Below are 17761 nucleotides of genomic sequence, written 5' to 3' on the forward strand. Positions count from 1 at the left end.
TCGTTGAGTAAATGAAGTAGTCTTGTCGTTTCCCATGATTACCTCCAAGTTTCACATACCTAAAAATAAGCCTTCTCTTTCAACAAACTGTAAATAACCATTGAGTTACAAAACAACCCGTATCTTCATCTCACCCCTGCACATGCTTCTTCCTTATCTCCGACACGACCACTGCTGACGGCACCAACCGAATCCAATAGGCAATGCACATACTTCATCAATGCCTTGGCAGCTGTCCTGATGACTCCACTAGGAACGGTGGGTTAATTGGGGTGGTGGACAGGCCTCATTGGCTGTGATTCTGGTCACCAGTGCATGCAGCTTGCAAAGAACCATGTTGATTGATGACCCTTGTTTGAGTCAGTCAAGTCATGTTTAGCCGACAGAGGGGGAAACTCCGTTGATTATAACGTGGTTGATGGGCCAAGTGGTGATGAACTTGCTTAAGACCAAAGCTACCCTGAAAGGTAGGTTTTGTGCCTCCTCCATCATTCAAGAGTATCCGTGCTGGCGGGCCTATTCCACTACAACTGTGGTTGGTTAATCATGGTTTCCTTCCTCGCAAACGTCCAGCATCTTCTTTTCCGGTTAGGTGGCTGGAGTCTCTTCGCGGGGATTATCTACGTGAGTCACAGCCCTGGCCTATACGACTCTTTCGTCAATTGCAATTGCTCATTCACCAACAGATCGTCGGCATCTGTATCTACCGACTGTACTTCCACCCATTGGCCAAATATCCGGGCCCTTTCTTCGCCAAAATCACAACATGGAGGGCTGTATACCACGGCAAGTCGGGGGATCTCCATGTTGATATTTGGCGGTGTCATCAGAAATATGGTGCCTTCTCTGCTGAGCATTCTTTCTTCCTCTTAAGTTACTAAGTATCGGAACAGGGCCTATCGTTCGTTACGCTCCACACCGCATTGTCTTTGCCTCCAGCACTGGGTTCCACGGTAAGGCACTATTTGCCAACTGAAACCAGCCGAGCATGACTGACACTGACCAGACATCTACGATTTCGGCAAGAATGTCCATAAAAGCCAGTCCTACCGCAGCATCCCCCTCATCAAAGGCGCCTACAGCACCCTAAACGTCGTCGACAAGAAAGTCCACGGCAGAAAACGTCGCATTCTAAGCCAAGGCCTCTCCGACCAGAATCTGAAACGCTGGAAGCTTCATTGCTCAAAGTTGTTGACCACCTATGTGACCGCTTGAGCGAGAAGCAGGACAACTTCAGTCCAGAAGTCGCCAGTGACACGGAAGATGGATGGACGTGTCCAAAGAACATGGCGGAATGGAGTTCGTCCTCTCAACTCTGTCCCAGATTCTGGTACTTACTGACTCCACGGACAAGGCGACTTCTACACGTTCGACGTCATGACCGAGCTCGTCTTCAGCCGTTCCTTCAACACCCTCGAAACGAACACCCACCACTACATCCTCGATGGGATCATGTCCCAAATGCGGCGCATGTCCCTGCTGACCGAAGAGCCGCTGATCGAGAAACTCCACCTCGGCCGCTTTCTCTACCCAGGAGCCATGGCCAAGGCCCTCCGCTTCTCGCAGGCCGGTCGCTCGATCATGGAGGATCGCAAGCGACATCCGAATCCGTGGGCCGCGGATATTTGCACCAAGCTGCTGTCCGCGAAGGACCCGGAGACGGGCGAGGGGTTTCCATTCCAGGAACTGTGGGCGGAGAGTAATCTGTTGATTGTTGCTGGTGGGTGTTCTCTTCCCCCCTCCCTCTTAACGCAGTGCCGGTGTTTTCAGCTGATATATCGCCCCCAAGGCTCGGATACAACCTCCACGGCGATGGCAGCAGCATTCTTCTACCTCTCGCGCTGCCCCAGGGCATTGAGTCAAGCCACTCACGAGATCCGCCGTGCATTCACGTCCATCATCGACATCCGCCCCGGAAGCCCCACCCTCGCCTCCTGCAGTTACTTCCGTGCCTGTATCGACGAGGCCATGCGGCTGACGCCCTCCGTGGCGGGCGCGCTCTGGCGCGAGGTCCTGCCTGGTGAAGCGATGGTCGACGGGGAATTTGTCCCGGCGGGCATGGAAGTTGGAGCAGGCATCTACCCCCTCCATCATATCGCGACGTACTTCCCGGATCCGTTCGGCTTTCGTCCGGAGAGGTGGCTGGCGAGTTCGACCGGCGGAAAGGGGGTGGATCCGAGTGAGTTCGCACCGTTCTCGGCGGGGCCGAGGTCGTGTGTGGGGAAGAGACTGGCCATGATTGAGTTTACGGTGGTGCTGGCGAGGATTCTCTGGCGGGTTGATTTGCGGGCTGCGGCTGGGGAGTTGGAGAAGGTCGGGGAGGGGAAGGGGGTCAGAGTGGGTGAGTATCACACCGATTGGTGCTTTACTAGCAAGAAGAATGGACCGTATATCCAGTTTAGGGAGAGGAGGGTGGTGGTGTGAGGTTGTAGTCTGTGTCAGGGCATGTCTTATTGCATGGTGCATGATGCTTTCAGTTGGTAGGGACTATCTATGATATCTATGGAGTTATTTGAGGCGAGAGCAGAGTGACAAGCCATATCAGGTGGTCTCACCACCGCCCACAGCTCGGTGGTAATCCGATGCACTTATCTGGAATGGTTGAGGTCGACTAGACGCAAAACCGAGTCATCGCCGTAGACATGACCTGCAGCATGAACCGCCGAGTCAGCCAGTCTTCTCGGCTCAGCTTTTCACCATCCAGAGCCGAAAACCCCTTGTCCACACCGTTGTCCTTCAACCAACTCGATGCGAATGGACCAACGTGGACTTCGAAATCTACCAGCAGCCGGTAGAGCGGCGTCAGGGGAGGTAACGCCCGCCACACGAACTCCATCTCCTCCTTGGAAGGAGGAGAGCGATATCCGCCGCTGCCACCAGTTAACCGTGTCACAATCGCATTGATTAACTGATTCCCGAAATTGTTGTCCATGAGCTTGTCAGCCAGGATATACGCCTTGACAAGGTCTTTGAACTCGGAACTGGGAGTATAGGTTGGATGGTAGAGCCACCAGAATTACTTTCCGAAGGTACGGGGGTCGACGTCGGGAAGCCTGACAGTACGCTGCGTGCCTTCTTTCCATGTCCCCGCCAGTGCTTTGTCGAAGAACTCCGATGACGAACGGGCTTTTCGTTCGGGGATCCGATGCATCGTGCCTCGCGGGCCTACCAGTACTTTGATCCATGCTATGGATGGTTTGGGACGCTTTGGTTGCCTGGTGCGTTTTTTGCGTGTGGTTAGCGAATCTGTGGAACTGGGGAGAGGAGGGGACGCTGCTCACACCCCGGCATTGTCCTGGGAAGCGGCTCGCTTGGGCATTTTCTTTTGTGCTCTGTTGCTTGTCATTGAGGTCTAAATTGGTAGAATAGGTAACAGGGTTAAAGGATAATCAATTCTAGCTTGTTGGGATGATTGATAATCGGTGTGTGAGTGTCCAAGAAAGCAGTGATCGAAGAATTAGTGCATTTCGGTCCGCAGTGTCTTAGTTTTCCTGGGAAGTCCCATTGGGAAGGAAGAGTCCGCTGTGGTCATCTCCCATGTAACTATCCTGATATTGATTGCCTTATCTCTCAGGCCAGACACGAACATGGTGGTGGTTTCCGCGTCTCGCCTTCCAGAGAAGGTCAGTGTTTCTACCGACTACCCAATTGCACATCATACACATACTATGCATTCACCCTTGATCCCAGCTAATGGAACCATTCCTTCTTGAAGCACCCCGAGGAGAGGACCAGGCCTCAAACATCCACCCATGTCTCTACTCAGACTTCTCACTGAAACTCTTGAAGAACTCGAGAACTCCTGTCACCGCGTCCTCAGAGAAGAATACCTTCTCCATCGCCGTGCTGCGCTCAATCAGATCTCGTCCTCGCGCTAACATGTCTTCCTCATATTCCTCTAGAGCACGGTTCAACTTTTCTGCACTCGAACTATCGAATCCCGCACCGTCACCGCAATGCTTGACAATGCTATCAGCCAGCACGACAGCGTCATACAAGCTGCAATTGACACCTTCTCCCACAAATGGTGTCGAGACATGCGCTGCATCCCCCAGCAACGTTAACCCGGGGGTCTTTCCACTCCAGCAAAGCTTCTCGGGGTCCATCCGATACAGCGGCCAGGCACGGAAGGGCCCCTCCGCGGTCTCGACGAACTTTCTCAGCTGCGGCCCCCAGGTGGCAAAGTATTCGTCCGACAAGAGTAGCAGGCTGCGCAGTTGCTCCGTGCGGTTGTTGCGATCTTCGTCCCCGGAGGGTCCGCTGCTGCACTCGCGGTGGTGATAGAAGTCTTCGGGGGCTTGCAGCCCGAAGTATACACGGTATGTACCGTTTGAGACTCGCTGCACGGCCAGCTTCTTGTGGTGCCCGGCTGCGAACATGCTTCCGGGGCCCACGAGCTCTTTGGCGATGGCGTAGCCAGGGTTGTCATGTGTTAAGCGGCCTTCGATGAACATTTTGCCTGAGTATACGGGCTTCGCTGCCGTTATCTGCATTGACGTTAGAAATAAAGGGTAGAGGACCGTTTGACAAAAATGACAGGGCATGTCTTCCGATCGGGAGGAACTTTTGTGTACTCGAAAGACTCACCAAAGGGCGCACTTTACTCCAAGCCCCGTCTGCCCCCACTACCAACCGAAATCCAGACGCAATGGTTCCATTCAGGAAATGAATGACTATATCACCATCTTCACTACCAGCTTGACTGCCATCGGCTTCTCTCCTTTCGACGGCCCTGACAGCATGACCCCACCGGATCTTGTGCGCCGGAATCGACTCCAGGAGCAGCTGACGGAGGTGCAGACGGTCGATCTCGGGAGCATCTCTTTCCTGGTCATGGCGGATTGCGGTAGTCCCGTCTGGGTAGAGCATATGAAAGCACGAAGCATCCCAGCGAGCGAACTTGCTGAACTGATCGAACAGGTCGGCGCGGCGGAGCGCCAGTTGACCTGAGGAGGGGCGGAGGTCAAGTGTGCCTCCTTGCTGCCACGGACTTGGAATAGCGGACTCATCGCGCTCGTACACGACGTAGTCGGTGATCCCGTTGATCTCGAGAAGGCGAGCGAAGAGGAGACCACTTGGTCCGCCGCCGATGATTGCAATGGACGGGGTTGGGTTCATAGTTTTGGTATGAATGTATGCGGCAAAGATACAATGCAGAAATTCAAGGCGAGAAGTGTCCTCTGTCACGAAGGGAGGTTTGATTGAATTATTATTGACATTCTACTTCAAATAGACAGTCGTCATGAGGCACTGATACTTATATCCCTCATTGTCGCGATTCCGCATCTATGGGCCGCGGAGTGTCCGTTCGAGCCGTCTGATTGGCTCACTCCGGAGGCTCCGAACCAAAGGACGATCATCTCGGACTTTGCATCGCCGACGGCCATTCTTACATTGAATTCTCGGTTTTTGCTTCGAATTACCTGGAACATATCAGGCTAGCTAGTCCGAATCTTCTTCCGGGACCAACCAGTCAGGTGCTTTTACCATGCAACGCAGGTTAGCCCAGTTTGCGGTAAGCAGTACTGTAGATTGACCGCCACCGGAAAACACGCCACTGACATGCACAGTGTGACTTTTGCAGGCAAAAGAAGCTAAAGTAAGCTTACATATGCTCGCATGCTTTCGACCCCTGATTAAAGGAGTGCAGATGTTCCCGGGAGCTGCCGAAATGCAATACTTGCAAGCCATGGCCAGGCGAGTGCATCTATTCGAGAGATACATTCGACGTCAAGTCAGTCAGCCACAATTGAGTCTATGTAACATGGAAACTAATCACGAATGTTGTCAAGCTCTTTGGGTGCTGCGTCAGCTGATGAGCGTACCATAGAGAGTCGACTACAAGATCTTGAGGAGCTAGTACAGCAACTGTCCAAGTCCGTCGATAAAGCCTTACAAGTCATTGCCTCTGCACCCGCTCGGACCGATGATCCGAGGCCACCATCCGACACTGACCAAAGAACTGTGGTTGAGAAAGATCGTTCTAATCCCATGCTCTACATCGGCCCGTCGCATTCATTCTCATTCTTGCGAGAGGCGTCAGCAAGCATCGAGAAGATACCCCGACCACCGAGTGATGCCACTCACCTGAGTGCCCGCTCCGAGCTTCGATATCTATCTAGCCAGCTAGGTACTAGTCACGTTGAGCAGATGACTGAAAAAAGTGCAGCAGTCTTTCATGTACCCTCCAAAGCAACGGGCTACCGAATGATCAGTCGTATGGCTACCCGATTCGTGCTTCATACTTTGAACTTATAACTAACATCGACGCGGGATGACCAGGATTCTTTCAGATAGCTGACGTTGGCAAACCATTTTTCATCAGTCCGCCGGATGAAGTCATGGTGCAAGTTGTCTTTGAACCACACAGGGTACAGGAAAAGGCTTGGGTCGTCTACTTCAACTACATGCTGTTGGCAGCCGTGCCCGTCGAGGAGGATAGCGAGGAAGGGGCAGTGTTACGTCGAAACGTGCATTTGGCCCTCAGCAACAGCAGCATCTTCCTCGAGCCGCGCGAGGTCAACGTGCAAGTACTAGCCTTTCTAGCTATGCATGGCGAGGACTACGCCGCGCCCAATACCTCGTGGATGTTGCTCGGCAGCGCATGCAGGCAGGCGGAAGCGCTCGGCATGCATATATCTGGTCCTCAAGGCTCGTCTGAATCGCGACAGCATCAACTGTGTCTCTTCTGGCTTCTCTTCTTGATGGACAAATCCTGCTCTCTTGCCTTCGGCCGCCCTGTCTTCTTGCCCACCCCTTTGTATCACCATGTTCCTCTGCCGAACGAAAGTACCTTGCTCATGTTCCAGCCTCATACTCGTATGCACGGTACAGAGATCCCCCAACGAGTCTCTCACTTCGGTGCACAGATGCTTCGTTGTTCTATCGAACTAGCAAAGCTGATGGGAATCCTTGCGGATATCCTTGCTACTGGTCACTCCGCAATCTACTCGCGCATGGAACTACGATCCAAGCTGAATGCTTGGTACTCGTACTCTAACCAGGTTAGTATCCACCCATCTCTCATTTCAAAGAAATTCTCTCACCCTAAGACAGCGTATGGCAGAAATCCTGGAATTTGAGAGAGCCTCATCCACAGCAGACCAAGTCCGGGAGATGGCTCTCGGCATCAACAGCATGAAGTTCCAGTACCTGCACGTGCTGATCCTGCTGCTAAAAGGCGAGGAGTTTTCGTCAAGTCTGCGTCTATCGTCCGCCCGCGAAGCCCTATCCCTTCTGACGTCAATGGTCTCCAATTGGAACTCTGTATACAACGGCGTTATCTGGTAAAACACACCTGCGTCCTGCTCAGAATTTCTAGTCAAACTAACCACTAATCGGGAAAAAAGGCATCTTCTTTACTACCCCTTCACTTCTTTCTTCGTCATTTTTGAGAATATCGTGCACCATCCAGGCCCTATGACACCTACCGTTGAACACGATCTGAACCTTCTCGCGACAACGGTGACGTATTTCGCAAGCATGCGCTCGCAAATGCGTCTCCTGGCGACGCTGTGTATCAGGCTCGAGCATGTTGCGGCTACCTTCTTGCAGCTGGCGAGGAATGTTCACTCCGCTTCCACTGGAACGGAAGGTCCGCCGTGTGAATGGCACGATCACGAGCGCACTCGCGTAGAGGTAGAAGAACTCAACGGTTCCAGCTACCTTGACTTGCTTCCGGCTGATATGGGAGCCCTGCCTGGACATAATCCTCTAGGTAAGGGTAAAGAGACTCGACGGACGTTTGATAGCATGTTTGATTGGTTCTCCTGGGATACGTATTATGGAGATCTCCAGGGGTAGCATTTCTACTCAAATGTTGTATCGTTATAGTCATTGCTGGATATGTGGATGACTGTTTGACGATGCTAGGGTTGTCCGCTGGCCACTCGCGGCGACCGGGAGCCCTGGAGCCGAAATTCGGTAGGCGTTGCAGATCAGATAAGTTCTGGACTTCGGAGAAGTAGCTACAAAGCTAGTTGTTCGGACTGATTAGAACTACCAGGGCATAGTCCTTCAAAGTAATGATAAGGAGGCTCGACGGGCGTGCGACAGTAAGTTTGATTGGTTCTTGTGGGATATGTCTTATGCTGATTGTCAGGGGTAGCATTTTGAAGCAAATGTTGCATGGTCATGTTTATTGCTTGATTCGTGGATAGCCGTTTGATGATGCCTGGGGTTGTGTCACCGGATAAGCATTGTGTTCACGGGACGGGATGTTCATGGCAACTCAGCATTGACCATTGATGACACATTTTGGGGGCTCTGTCATATTTGAGCAGTTGCTCTAGTGCAATTACTGTTGATGAGGGCTTGCTGCCAGGGTCTCCTTCTCCTTTGGCTGGTTGCTGATTGCGTCGGAAGGAATACTGAGGTTATTCGTCGAGGCCAGGGTTACGTTTGTCAGACTTTTGCCATGCTAGTGGTGGAACATGTCAAGCCAGGGGAAGCGGACTTCGGAGTATATCTCGAGGGATTGTGCTGGACAGGTCCCGTGACGAAGTTAGGACACTTCTCGGGTGCCATCAGAGCAGGAAAGCGTTCGATGTGGTTTATAAAACCTGGCGTTTCGTTGACGCAGTTCGCTGGCGTACGACACTCACCCTTGATATGTTTCATGACAGGCAGATTTGAAAACTAGGGGCTGTTTTTGCAGTTTGTAGAATAGCATCTTGAGACTATATATACCCAGCTGATCTTGGAAGACCGCTTACCTGCCAGCAGATGCCACCTACCTCTACATCGATTCAGTATGGCAGCAACAGACCAGTCGCAGGATACAGTCACGCTCCCGGTACCTCCATTGCCGGAATCACAGCCAGAGATGGATACCACACTCCGTGATGCTCGTAGGACACAAACCCCCAAGAGCAACGCCTCCGACAACCCATGGGACATCATCGTTCAATATCCCACGCAGTCTCCAAACCCCAACGAGCTGAAGTGGTGGAAGAACATCGCCCCTCTCATGGGCCGCCTCCTCCAGGTCGCACACTACCCTCTATCGCAACAATACCAATACCTCCTCTTCCTTCGCAATCAGCTCGTACCCTTTTTAGGCCCGTACCCGCATCAGTGGCGGAGCCTGCTAACCATCACGGGCCACCCGTTCGAGATGAGCCTCAATTTCCAGGGCAAGGGCTCCGCGTCGACGTCGACCGTGCGTCTCACCATGGAACCCATTGGTCCGATGACAGACACGGCCCATGACCGCTTCAACCAGGTGGCGGCCGCGCAGATCTCCGCCCAGGTGGCAGCACAGGGGCTGGGGGCCTTTGATATGGAGTTGCACCGGCAGATCATGGGCTACTTCGCCATCTCCGGCGAGGAGGAGCAACGGCTCGTGCGCGACTACGCATTCACACCCCACTCGGTGCAAGGCACCTACTGCATGGGGTTTGATTTCCTGTCGGCCGGCGCGATTGCAGCCAAGGGCTATGCGTTCCTGGGCGTCCGGTGGAAACTCGCCCCGGAGGCTCTGGGAGCAACCGTCCTCGAGTGTCTGGAACGCATGCACGCGCGGACCGGAGCCGGAAATGTGGCTGCGGCGCGGATGGCGGTCGAATATATGGAGGCCGGCAAGCATTTCACGGAGTTCAACTTTTTAGGGTGGGATTATGCCGATGCGGCGACGTCGAGGTTGAAGCTCTACGGGCTCTGTGGCGGCGAGGAGCCTCCTAGTCTGAAGAAGGCGGAGCATGTGTGGACGCTGGGCGGGAAGGCGCAGGGGGGATCGTGGTGCGAGAAGGGTCTGGAGCTGCTGCGTCGGCTGTGGGCGTACCTGGAGGAAGATGACGAGGCGGGGATTTGCTGCTGTGGGCGCCATCTGGCTCAGGATTCGGAAGAGGAGCAGGAAACCCACCGGCGGGACTGTTTGGCCAGGCAGCTCCTCGTTCTGGCGTGGAACTATGAGACCCATCCGGATCGCGAGACGCCTCTCCCCAAGATGTACCTGTCGTTGCATCGGAAGAACGACTTGTTTGTGGCCAAGGCTCTGGCCCGGTTCTTCCAGTCACTCGGATGGGAGGATAAGGCGAACACTTACGTCGATGACCTGCAGTATGTCTTGTGAGTTTCCTCCGGTCTTTTGATTCTGGTTTCCCTCCCTTTCCTGGTTCTTCCGTCCAGTGTCTGTGCTGACGGGGTTGCAGTGCGCATGAGGATCTGAGCCAAACCACTCGGATTCACAGCATCGTGTCTCTCGCGTATACGGAGGAGAAAGGGGCTTATGTGAGCATGTACTATCATTCCTGTATGGAGTATGGGACTGCTCTGGTCGAGTAGTATTCTCGTTTCCATGTATGGGGCGTTTAAGACTGTTTGAGCCGGGGAGAGGGGGGAGGGATGAGGAGGGAGATGAATATGTCCCGGGGAGGCGGGTCGAAGGGCTCAGATGAAGGTGCGGAGCGGTGGTTACTACAGCCAATTCTTCAAACACGGCAAAGTGGGCAAAACATGCCATACTCCCGGCTATCTTCGGCTAGAGAGTAGTACAGTGCTCGAGTATAGCATTAAATTACTTGGGATATGCCCCGTCCAAATTCATTTGACTAGCTCGCTAGAAGCTCTCTTGGTCAACATCACGGGACTTGTCATCGCATGACTCGATGTAGATGAACCCTATAGTCCTGGGCGTGTAACCAAAGACAAATAGATCAATCATCACACTGCCGATCTTCTTAATTTTCCAAGGGCCCGACCTTCACCTCTGTCCTTCTCTTCAGATCCTCAAATTCTCGAGCCTTATCTGCTGCGACCTGTCGTTCCTTGATCTTCTTAGCAAATCGCTTCTTGCCACCGTGCCTTAGCTTCGTGATGATATCCGCCGCCTGTCCTCGGGTGATATCCTTGGCCGTAATTGTACCATCACGGATCTTGGCCTTGTTAAGCCTCTCAAGCTGAGGCGGCGTGGCCGGTTGCCGACGCCATGGCTGATGGGCAGAGATGTATCGCTCCTCGAACTCAGCACCAGCGAATGTGTCCGCAGCGCGAACGGCCGCTTCAAAGTCCGCTACGGAGGCGATAAGACGAGGTCGGGCATATTTTCTAACCTCTTGGGATAATCCGTATTGCAGGACATGGTGCACTGTCCATTCTTCAGGCTGCCGCTCCGACTCTTTCTCAATGGTGAGCCATCCCGCTGTGCCGGAGAGAACGTATCGATGCTCGGCGACCCGAACCCAGGCGTAGCGGCTCAGAGAGCGAATATGTCTATCGGATTTCATGTCATTGATGAGGTCATAGATCGTGTCATACTTGGTGAAGGTGAGCTTGATGTTGCCCGATTGAGCAGGGTCCTCGGCATAGGAATCCGGGAGCTTTGAGTCTGGCTGCTCTCGGTAATTGTTGTTCTCGTCGTCTTTTTTCTCTTTGATATCCTTCACTTTTGTCTTCTCCAGTATTTCATCCGGGTGTAGTCCGAAAAGAGTCGGTGTGGAAATGACGCCAGTTTCGAGTGTGGCCACCATATCGATTATATGGCAGTCTTTCTTGCCAGGAAACAACCGCAGCCCTCTTCCAATCATCTGAATTAAGAGATTGCGAGAACGGGTCGGTCTTGCAAGTAGTACACAATCAATATTAGGTATGTCAGTGCCCTCGGTGAAGAGTCCACAGTTCAGAAGCACCGGATACTCCAGGTTCCTGAAGCTGCGCAGCTGCTCATCGCGGACATCCTTGGGGGTTTGCGACGTGATATATCTGGCATCGATACCCAGACTCCGGAATTTCGCCGTGAGCTCTTTAGTGTGCGCCAGATCCACGCAGAATACCAAGGTAGACTTGCGGCCTTCCGCATTGGCTAGCCATGCTCGCACCGTAATGTCGTTGGTTTTATCCGTGTTGACTGCTTCGGAGAGGGAGCCGACGGCGAAATCGCCGAATTTGTCTTTCTTGACCCTCGCTAGGTCAACTTGGGAGCGAACGGTCGTGAACACGGCATTCGAAAGCCAGTTCTCGTCAATCATATCCATATAATCCTTGTGATACACGATGTGATCAATGGCGGCGCCGAGCTTGAGGCCATCGAAGCGTGAGAACGTGGCCGACACCCCAACAAGAACGGGAGAATTGGACGAAGCTTCGTTGAGGTCGAAATGAGCCAATGCGGTGCGATAGGTGGGCGCGACGATATGATGCGCCTCGTCGACCAGGATCAGCTTGAAATGTGCGGGGTTGAATTTCTCGATCCGGTCCTTCGACGTTAGACTCCGCACCGACGCGATGATTATGTCCCCATGTCCGGTTGCCACGGTATTGCCCATCTCAATCTCGACGGTTCGGTCGGGATAGGCAAGTCGACAATGCCGGGCAGCTTGTTCGACGAGCTCCCTTCGATGGACGAGGATCAGCGCTTTGTCGTGCTTTCCATTGCGCGGCGGAACGCGTCCGATGAGCTGGGTGAAGATGACCTGATGGCTCGCCAGTCAGTCTAAGGCTCTAGCTCTATTCTCAACGTTCTTGTCAAACGAACCGTTTTGCCCGCGCCAGTTGCAAGTGAAATCCCCAGACGCTTGTGGCCCTGCTTCAGGTGATCCAAGACCGACTGGATGCATTCCTCCTGGTAGTCCCGAAGGACAATCCCAGGCGGTTCGGGAGCTGCTGCTGCAGGTGCTTCATCGGCGTATGCTACAGCAGACCCGTGGCGCACGAATGCAATACGTACATTAGGCGTCCAGGGAGCCCTCAATGCCCTCAACCCAACTGAAATGGGAATCGATCCCAATTTCCGGCGAATACGGTCCATTCAGATGCCATGGAGTGAAAAGCGATAAACCTTCCGCGTGTGAACCGAGAGAGGCCTACGGAAAGAATTCCGGGGAACAAAAAAAGTATCTATCGGGTGAAAGCAAACAGTGCAAACGGGCTCTTATCAGAAATCTTCCCCGATAAAAAAAAGTCACCTTGTCTGTCATTCCTTCACTCACCTAAACTTCACTTGCTCCTCACCTTGGTTGCGCCGATGGTCATTTTACTGGTTCTGATGTAACTCTGGGGCGATGGTTTGGAATTCGTTTCACCTACGCATCCGGTGTGAGCTAGTCGATCATGAGCAATTCGGTAGACGATGATCCATCGGACTCTGTTTGCAACCCCGACGAGAATACCCGATCAGCATCATCATTGGATAAGACGCATGATGAGAGAACAGACGCGGAGCCCCGCGGGTTGGCACGCAAAAATACCACACGAGCTTCAGCTCTCGATAACCTGCAGTCTACGCTACCACGAAAAGCGGTGGATCTCTATGTCGATGTGTTAAAACAACTTGCCGATGATGACACGCCCGATCTTGCGGACCCCGACGCCGAGAGGTATAACTCTACACAGAATGGAGTCGTGGTTTGGAATCCACAGGAGAAGGGAGTTTTATATCGCAGCTTGGACCGGAAGGGGAGGGAAGGGATCCGCGAGGTTGCCCGCAGGCTCGGCTCGAAGTCGGAGATCGAAGTGCAGGAACATCTCAGACTCTTACAGAACGGTCTGCAAAAGCGCCATATGACGCAATCGCATAGCCGAACAATTATTCTGGCCGATGTTCCCGCTGCCGCCGAGATTGGCAATGAATGTCACAGAACCTTGGATCATTATGCCGAATTACTGCGCTTGAAAGAGCAACAGGATGAGGATGTTACTGGAAGGCACAAGCACCGCGATTTCTGGGTCATCGATTATGAGAAAGCTTTGGATTTGGATCATCGAGCCAAAACAGAAAAAGCCGACCGTCGAGCGAGAGCAGACGATCCAGATCATCGACTCGCGGAAGATGAAAATCCAGCTAATCAAGAAGCCGAAAATATAAACGGCCACGGAGCACAAGACCTGGAAACAGGAACTCGGGATGAACAGCTCCATACTCCGGATAGGGATGTCTACGACCGATCCAGTGTGCATCTCACGGCTAGCTTGTTCAAGATGAGCAACTGGGTTAATCTCTCGGAGCGATTTTTCATGAACTCCGGGGGCACACGGTCGGATGAGAATTGGCGTGGTTTGTCCTTCGCAGACGAAACCCCGTCCCTGACGGCGGATGCGTTCGCCGACTTCTATTCATTGGCTGTGAGTCTAACGCGCCGGTTGGTACAGTCGTCCCTCTTCTTTGCGGATGCAAGGTTGCGAAAAGTGGAAGAGGACGGTCGGGCTAGGGCTCGCGATGTCAGGGCTCGCGATGTCAGAACAGCATTGGACGTCTTGAACATGAAGCGAGAAAACTCTGATTTTTGGGTTGGTCTCGCCCGGAGACTCTCCCTTGATGTTGTGGATAACCGACACGTGAAGGGCTGGAAGTCGATACAAATGGACTATGACGAGGTGGAGGACATTCTATCTCGAAAGCAACCATTGCCCTCCCAGTCGGGCTCGATCGCGAGGAGCGTTTCTAGGGGTAGAGATGGGAGCCAGGTGGTTGACGATCAGGGCTCAGACGCCGGTAACGAATCCGAGCCTCCTATTTCTGGTCAGGCAGTTTCACCAGAGCCCATTGAGGAGGTTCCGTTTGACTCGGAGGACGAATACGCAGAACAGGTGGACAGGGAAGCAAGCCGCGCTGAAGAGTCTAACCTGTGGGAGCTAGTTGGTCGGTCGCCTCCGCCTACTCCATCATATGGTCATGCCGAGACCGAAGGGCAAAATGAAAAAGATCCGCGTCAGATGAAGCCAGATCCGCGCAAAAGACCGATTAGTGTGCGGAAGTCGATGGATGATCTATTCGATTGGCGGGATCGATTACTCTACCGAAGCGAGTGGGAGGAATATGGCCACGATGCTTTTGACTTGCAAGACGAGATTCTTGAGAACAGGAATAAAAGACGACGTCTCGAGCAAGGACATATGCAATCTTTTCTTTCGGGTTCTGCTGGGGTGGACGCAAGTGGAGGCAACACTGATGTCCAGTATGATATTTCGCCTCCAGGCTCGAGTCCTGGAAAGGTTCATGAGGTTGATAGTATGGTGCTAGATGATGAAACAATGCACGAGGAGCAAGGCGTAGGTTCTGTCCTTGGCTCCTAGTATGTAGTGTGGTTTGGGTGGGTGATTTCTGTGTGCATTATACCATTTTGCGATACCCAGCATGGAATATATTTTCGGATTCTTCAGTAACAGGAATGTCATGCTCCTTCCATGGAGTGCCACAAATAAGGTTCGCAGAATGAATGACATGATAAACAAAAAGTGCAGGGATGAACTAGGTGTCCTCTAAACAGAAAAAAAGATCAAGCCAACACAAGCTTTCAGTGTTGAGTCTCTTTTCCGATTGACAAAATTTGAGGTAGCAGGCCAAAAAGAAGAAGACAAGGGCCGAACGCGATTTGAACGCGTGACCGTGAGATCTGCAGTCCCACACTCTACCCCTGAGTTACCGACCCTCGAATTGTGGTTGGCGGCTCAATTTTTGACATCATAAATCAAAATATAGCTTTGGCAATAGCATCCAATACTGATGAATGAATCCCTGGGCAGATACACCAGGGCGTGCGACGCTAGCAAAATGCGAGTAGTGGATTTATTATAGAGTGACAAGGGTAGGTCAAAAACAAGTCTCTTTAATTTAGGCACTAAGCCAGCATCGATCGACCATCCGGGGACTTCTTCCTTACTGCAAGCCAATTAATCAAAAATTTCACGTATGGCAAGAAGCTCTAGCCACACTGAGAGGACAAATAGGATCCATAAAAAGAAAGCTTTGAGGGCCGAGCGTGGATCGAACACGCGACCTCGAGATCTGCAATCTCTTGCTCATACCACTGAGCTACCGACCCTTTTGAAGCTTATTTGGTAACAGGGTGTAGAGGTCTATATGCAGACTTCGCAGCTCATGGCACGCGAGATCCAACTCATTCAAACACTCTTTATCTTTGTCCTGTAAGCAGGAAGAGAAGTTAGTATACAATGGTGTAGCGTAAGCACCTACTCGTATACCATGCTATCGTAAGGCCCTTTACTGCTATTGCTTAGCCATAATGCATGCCTCTGTAAGCAAAGAGGATGTCTGTGCTCACAGCTTATTGTTACCTGCAAGGCAGCGCAGGACTGCAAGGCAGCGCAGGACTGCATTGTAAGCAGGACCGGTTTAGCAACCTAGTTAACTTAGTTGTCGTGGTAGCTGACCAAGACACTGCCTTGAACAAGTGGCTCTGTGATCATCGAAGCTGACCGCTTCCAAGCTATGTGTGGGGATCATTCATGAACACTCATCCCCACAGATGTTGATTTCTAATGCAGCTCTCCTTAGAATGTCGAGTGCGCCCGGATTGGGTATTGTCAACCTCGAGCTCCCCACCTGATCAGACTCATATAACCCCGACACACCGTTCCCTGACAAATGAAGTAGAACCAAATTGACCGAAGGGACATACTCCTTACTTCAATTATGCACAGGTTTCCTCCTGGAGGAGAACGCTCATCACCTACCATGGAAATGTAAAGTATACGCACGTCCATTGCTGTGCATTTGTCAGCGGTTGAACATTCGGCAATGAAACCTGTCTCATGAGCCGGCGACTTTTTCAACATCCACATTTGCGGTGACCCGAAAGCTATGCATTATGTCACTCTAGAAAGTGACAGATTATGAGGGATATCCAAAAGGATATGTTGTCCTGAAGCTTCAACGCTTCAGATATCTATATAAGGCACGCAGGGTGTTGACCAAGATGGACTCCTATCATCACAAACAGCTTCAATCCTCCAGATAACATTCTCTCAACTACTTTAATCGAATATCTTTTACCACACATTCTTCCGCTACCCAAAGATGTCTCTCAAGCCGATCATCCTCCACGGCCACCAAGGCGGCCCCAACCCCTGGAAGGTGGCTATGATCCTGGAAGAGCTCGAGATCCCCTTCGAGCACAAAAATGTGCCGTTCGATACCATCAAGAAGGAGCCCTTCATCTCCATCAACCCCAATGGCCGTGTCCCCGCCATTGAAGACCCCAACACCGGAATCACCCTGTGGGAGTCTGGTGCCATCATCGAATACCTCATCGAGACCTACGACAAAGACAACAAGATCAGCCCCAAGGCCGGCACCCCGGGCTACTTCCATGCCAAGCAATGGCTCCATTTCCAGATGTCCGGACAAGGGCCGTACTTCGGTCAATTCATCTGGTTCACTCGTTACCATCCTGAGAAGATCACCAGTGCTCAAGAGCGCTACCTGAACGAGATCCGCCGCGTGACGGGCGTGCTGGACAAGGTCCTCGAAGGCCGGGAGTACCTGGTCGATGGAAAGTACAGCTACGCAGACGCTGCGTTTGTGCAGTGGTACCAGATTATTCCCATGGCTACTGGCGATGCCATTGATTTGGAGAAGGACTTTCCCAACGTCAACGCTTGGCTGCAGAGACTGCAGGCGAGACCTGCGATCGCGAAGTGCCTGAAGACGTACAGGGAGAGTCTCGCTGCTAAATAGGAGTGAGGAGGGACTGGGCTATAGACCTGGAGCTTGGTTTGGGATTTGAAGCGTGCGCGCGCTGATTTGTATGCTGTTTATGCGAGTATCAATACACTGAATCACAGTTGCCATTGTATCCAGAGGTTCGCTGTAGGAATGGCCTTGGTGCCGTGTTGATATATGGTGTACTCATTTCGTAGAAGTGTTGTCAAGCCAGCAACCAATACTGGCGACTTGATGTCAAGCAATGCAAGCCTAGCTACGGACCGGCATCTAATAGAATGCAAAATGACCATCAAGTTATTTTGGAAAATGACTGCAAGTTACTCATAACCCTCGTATAGATGAGGAGGACGATGGAGGCAA

At 52.3% G+C, this 17761-nt stretch overlaps 8 protein-coding genes and 2 non-coding genes across 10 annotated transcripts; 5 read left to right on the plus strand and 5 right to left on the minus strand.

The window, feature by feature from the left end:
- Positions 1–448: 448 nt before the first annotated feature.
- Positions 449–2424, plus strand: BO95DRAFT_475670 (cytochrome P450; the record flags this gene model as incomplete). The annotated part of the gene is made up of 7 exons (XM_025589875.1): positions 449–624; positions 687–837; positions 894–953; positions 1007–1187; positions 1217–1299; positions 1355–1720; positions 1790–2424. The coding sequence occupies exons 1-7, from the start codon at positions 547–549 to the stop codon at positions 2422–2424; spliced, it is 1554 nt and encodes a 517-aa protein (XP_025439328.1). The 5' UTR covers positions 449–546.
- A 187-nt stretch (positions 2425–2611) lies between these two features.
- On the minus strand, positions 2612–3319 carry BO95DRAFT_466580 (BTB/POZ domain-containing protein; the record flags this gene model as incomplete). Its single annotated transcript, XM_025589225.1, has 3 exons — positions 2612–2981; positions 3021–3215; positions 3282–3319. 3 exons carry the CDS (start codon positions 3317–3319, stop codon positions 2612–2614), a joined length of 603 nt encoding a protein of 200 aa, XP_025439329.1.
- Positions 3320–3746: 427 nt separating this feature from the next.
- BO95DRAFT_516904 (FAD-dependent oxidoreductase) lies at positions 3747–5118 on the minus strand (the record flags this gene model as incomplete). The annotated part of the gene is made up of 2 exons (XM_025591854.1): positions 3747–4487; positions 4588–5118. 2 exons carry the CDS (start codon positions 5116–5118, stop codon positions 3759–3761), a joined length of 1260 nt encoding a protein of 419 aa, XP_025439330.1. The 3' UTR covers positions 3747–3758.
- Positions 5119–5651: 533 nt separating this feature from the next.
- On the plus strand, positions 5652–7803 carry BO95DRAFT_370020 (fungal specific transcription factor domain-containing protein; the record flags this gene model as incomplete). Its single annotated transcript, XM_025582900.1, has 5 exons — positions 5652–5734; positions 5793–6217; positions 6283–7004; positions 7057–7286; positions 7350–7803. Coding segments are annotated over 5 exons (1914 nt in total), but the record flags the coding sequence as incomplete, so codon positions are not given.
- Positions 7804–8824: 1021 nt separating this feature from the next.
- BO95DRAFT_455591 (aromatic prenyltransferase) lies at positions 8825–10562 on the plus strand (the record flags this gene model as incomplete). Its single annotated transcript, XM_025588352.1, has 3 exons — positions 8825–10068; positions 10152–10252; positions 10555–10562. 3 exons carry the CDS (start codon positions 8825–8827, stop codon positions 10560–10562), a joined length of 1353 nt encoding a protein of 450 aa, XP_025439332.1.
- Positions 10563–10567: 5 nt separating this feature from the next.
- BO95DRAFT_395651 (DEAD/DEAH box helicase) lies at positions 10568–12752 on the minus strand. Its single transcript, XM_025583721.1, has 2 exons — positions 12473–12752; positions 10568–12410 (listed from the first exon to the last, which is right to left on the minus strand). The coding sequence occupies exons 1-2, from the start codon at positions 12743–12745 to the stop codon at positions 10680–10682; spliced, it is 2004 nt and encodes a 667-aa protein (XP_025439333.1). The 5' UTR covers positions 12746–12752; the 3' UTR covers positions 10568–10679.
- Positions 12753–12959: 207 nt separating this feature from the next.
- Positions 12960–15088, plus strand: BO95DRAFT_445723 (uncharacterized protein). The gene has a single exon (XM_025587211.1). It carries the CDS (start codon positions 13048–13050, stop codon positions 15007–15009), a length of 1962 nt encoding a protein of 653 aa, XP_025439334.1. The 5' UTR covers positions 12960–13047; the 3' UTR covers positions 15010–15088.
- Positions 15089–15293: 205 nt separating this feature from the next.
- BO95DRAFT_t238 lies at positions 15294–15365 on the minus strand. The gene has a single exon. It is a non-coding gene; the product is annotated as a tRNA-Cys (tRNA).
- A 320-nt stretch (positions 15366–15685) lies between these two features.
- On the minus strand, positions 15686–15758 carry BO95DRAFT_t237. Its single transcript has one exon. It is a non-coding gene; the product is annotated as a tRNA-Cys (tRNA).
- Positions 15759–16636: 878 nt separating this feature from the next.
- BO95DRAFT_228104 (glutathione S-transferase family protein) lies at positions 16637–17464 on the plus strand. Its single transcript, XM_025581245.1, has one exon. The coding sequence runs from the start codon at positions 16754–16756 to the stop codon at positions 17411–17413; it is 660 nt and encodes a 219-aa protein (XP_025439335.1). The 5' UTR covers positions 16637–16753; the 3' UTR covers positions 17414–17464.
- Positions 17465–17761: the final 297 nt, after the last annotated feature.

The sequence above is a fragment of the Aspergillus brunneoviolaceus genome (genome assembly GCF_003184695.1).
Source record: "Aspergillus brunneoviolaceus CBS 621.78 unplaced genomic scaffold BO95scaffold_61, whole genome shotgun sequence".
NCBI classification, from domain to species: Eukaryota; Fungi; Ascomycota; class Eurotiomycetes; order Eurotiales; family Aspergillaceae; genus Aspergillus; species Aspergillus brunneoviolaceus.

Coding starts and splice junctions, on each gene's coding strand:
- BO95DRAFT_395651 (XM_025583721.1), bottom strand. CDS start 12,745: ATGGACCGTATTCGCCGGAAATTGGGATCGATTCCCATTTCAGTTGGG. Junction 12,411..12,472: donor CAACTGGCGCGGGCAAAACG/GTTCGTTTGACA, acceptor GCGAGCCATCAG/GTCATCTTCACCCAGCTCAT.
- BO95DRAFT_445723 (XM_025587211.1), top strand. CDS start 13,048: ATGAGCAATTCGGTAGACGATGATCCATCGGACTCTGTTTGCAACCCC.
- BO95DRAFT_228104 (XM_025581245.1), top strand. CDS start 16,754: ATGTCTCTCAAGCCGATCATCCTCCACGGCCACCAAGGCGGCCCCAAC.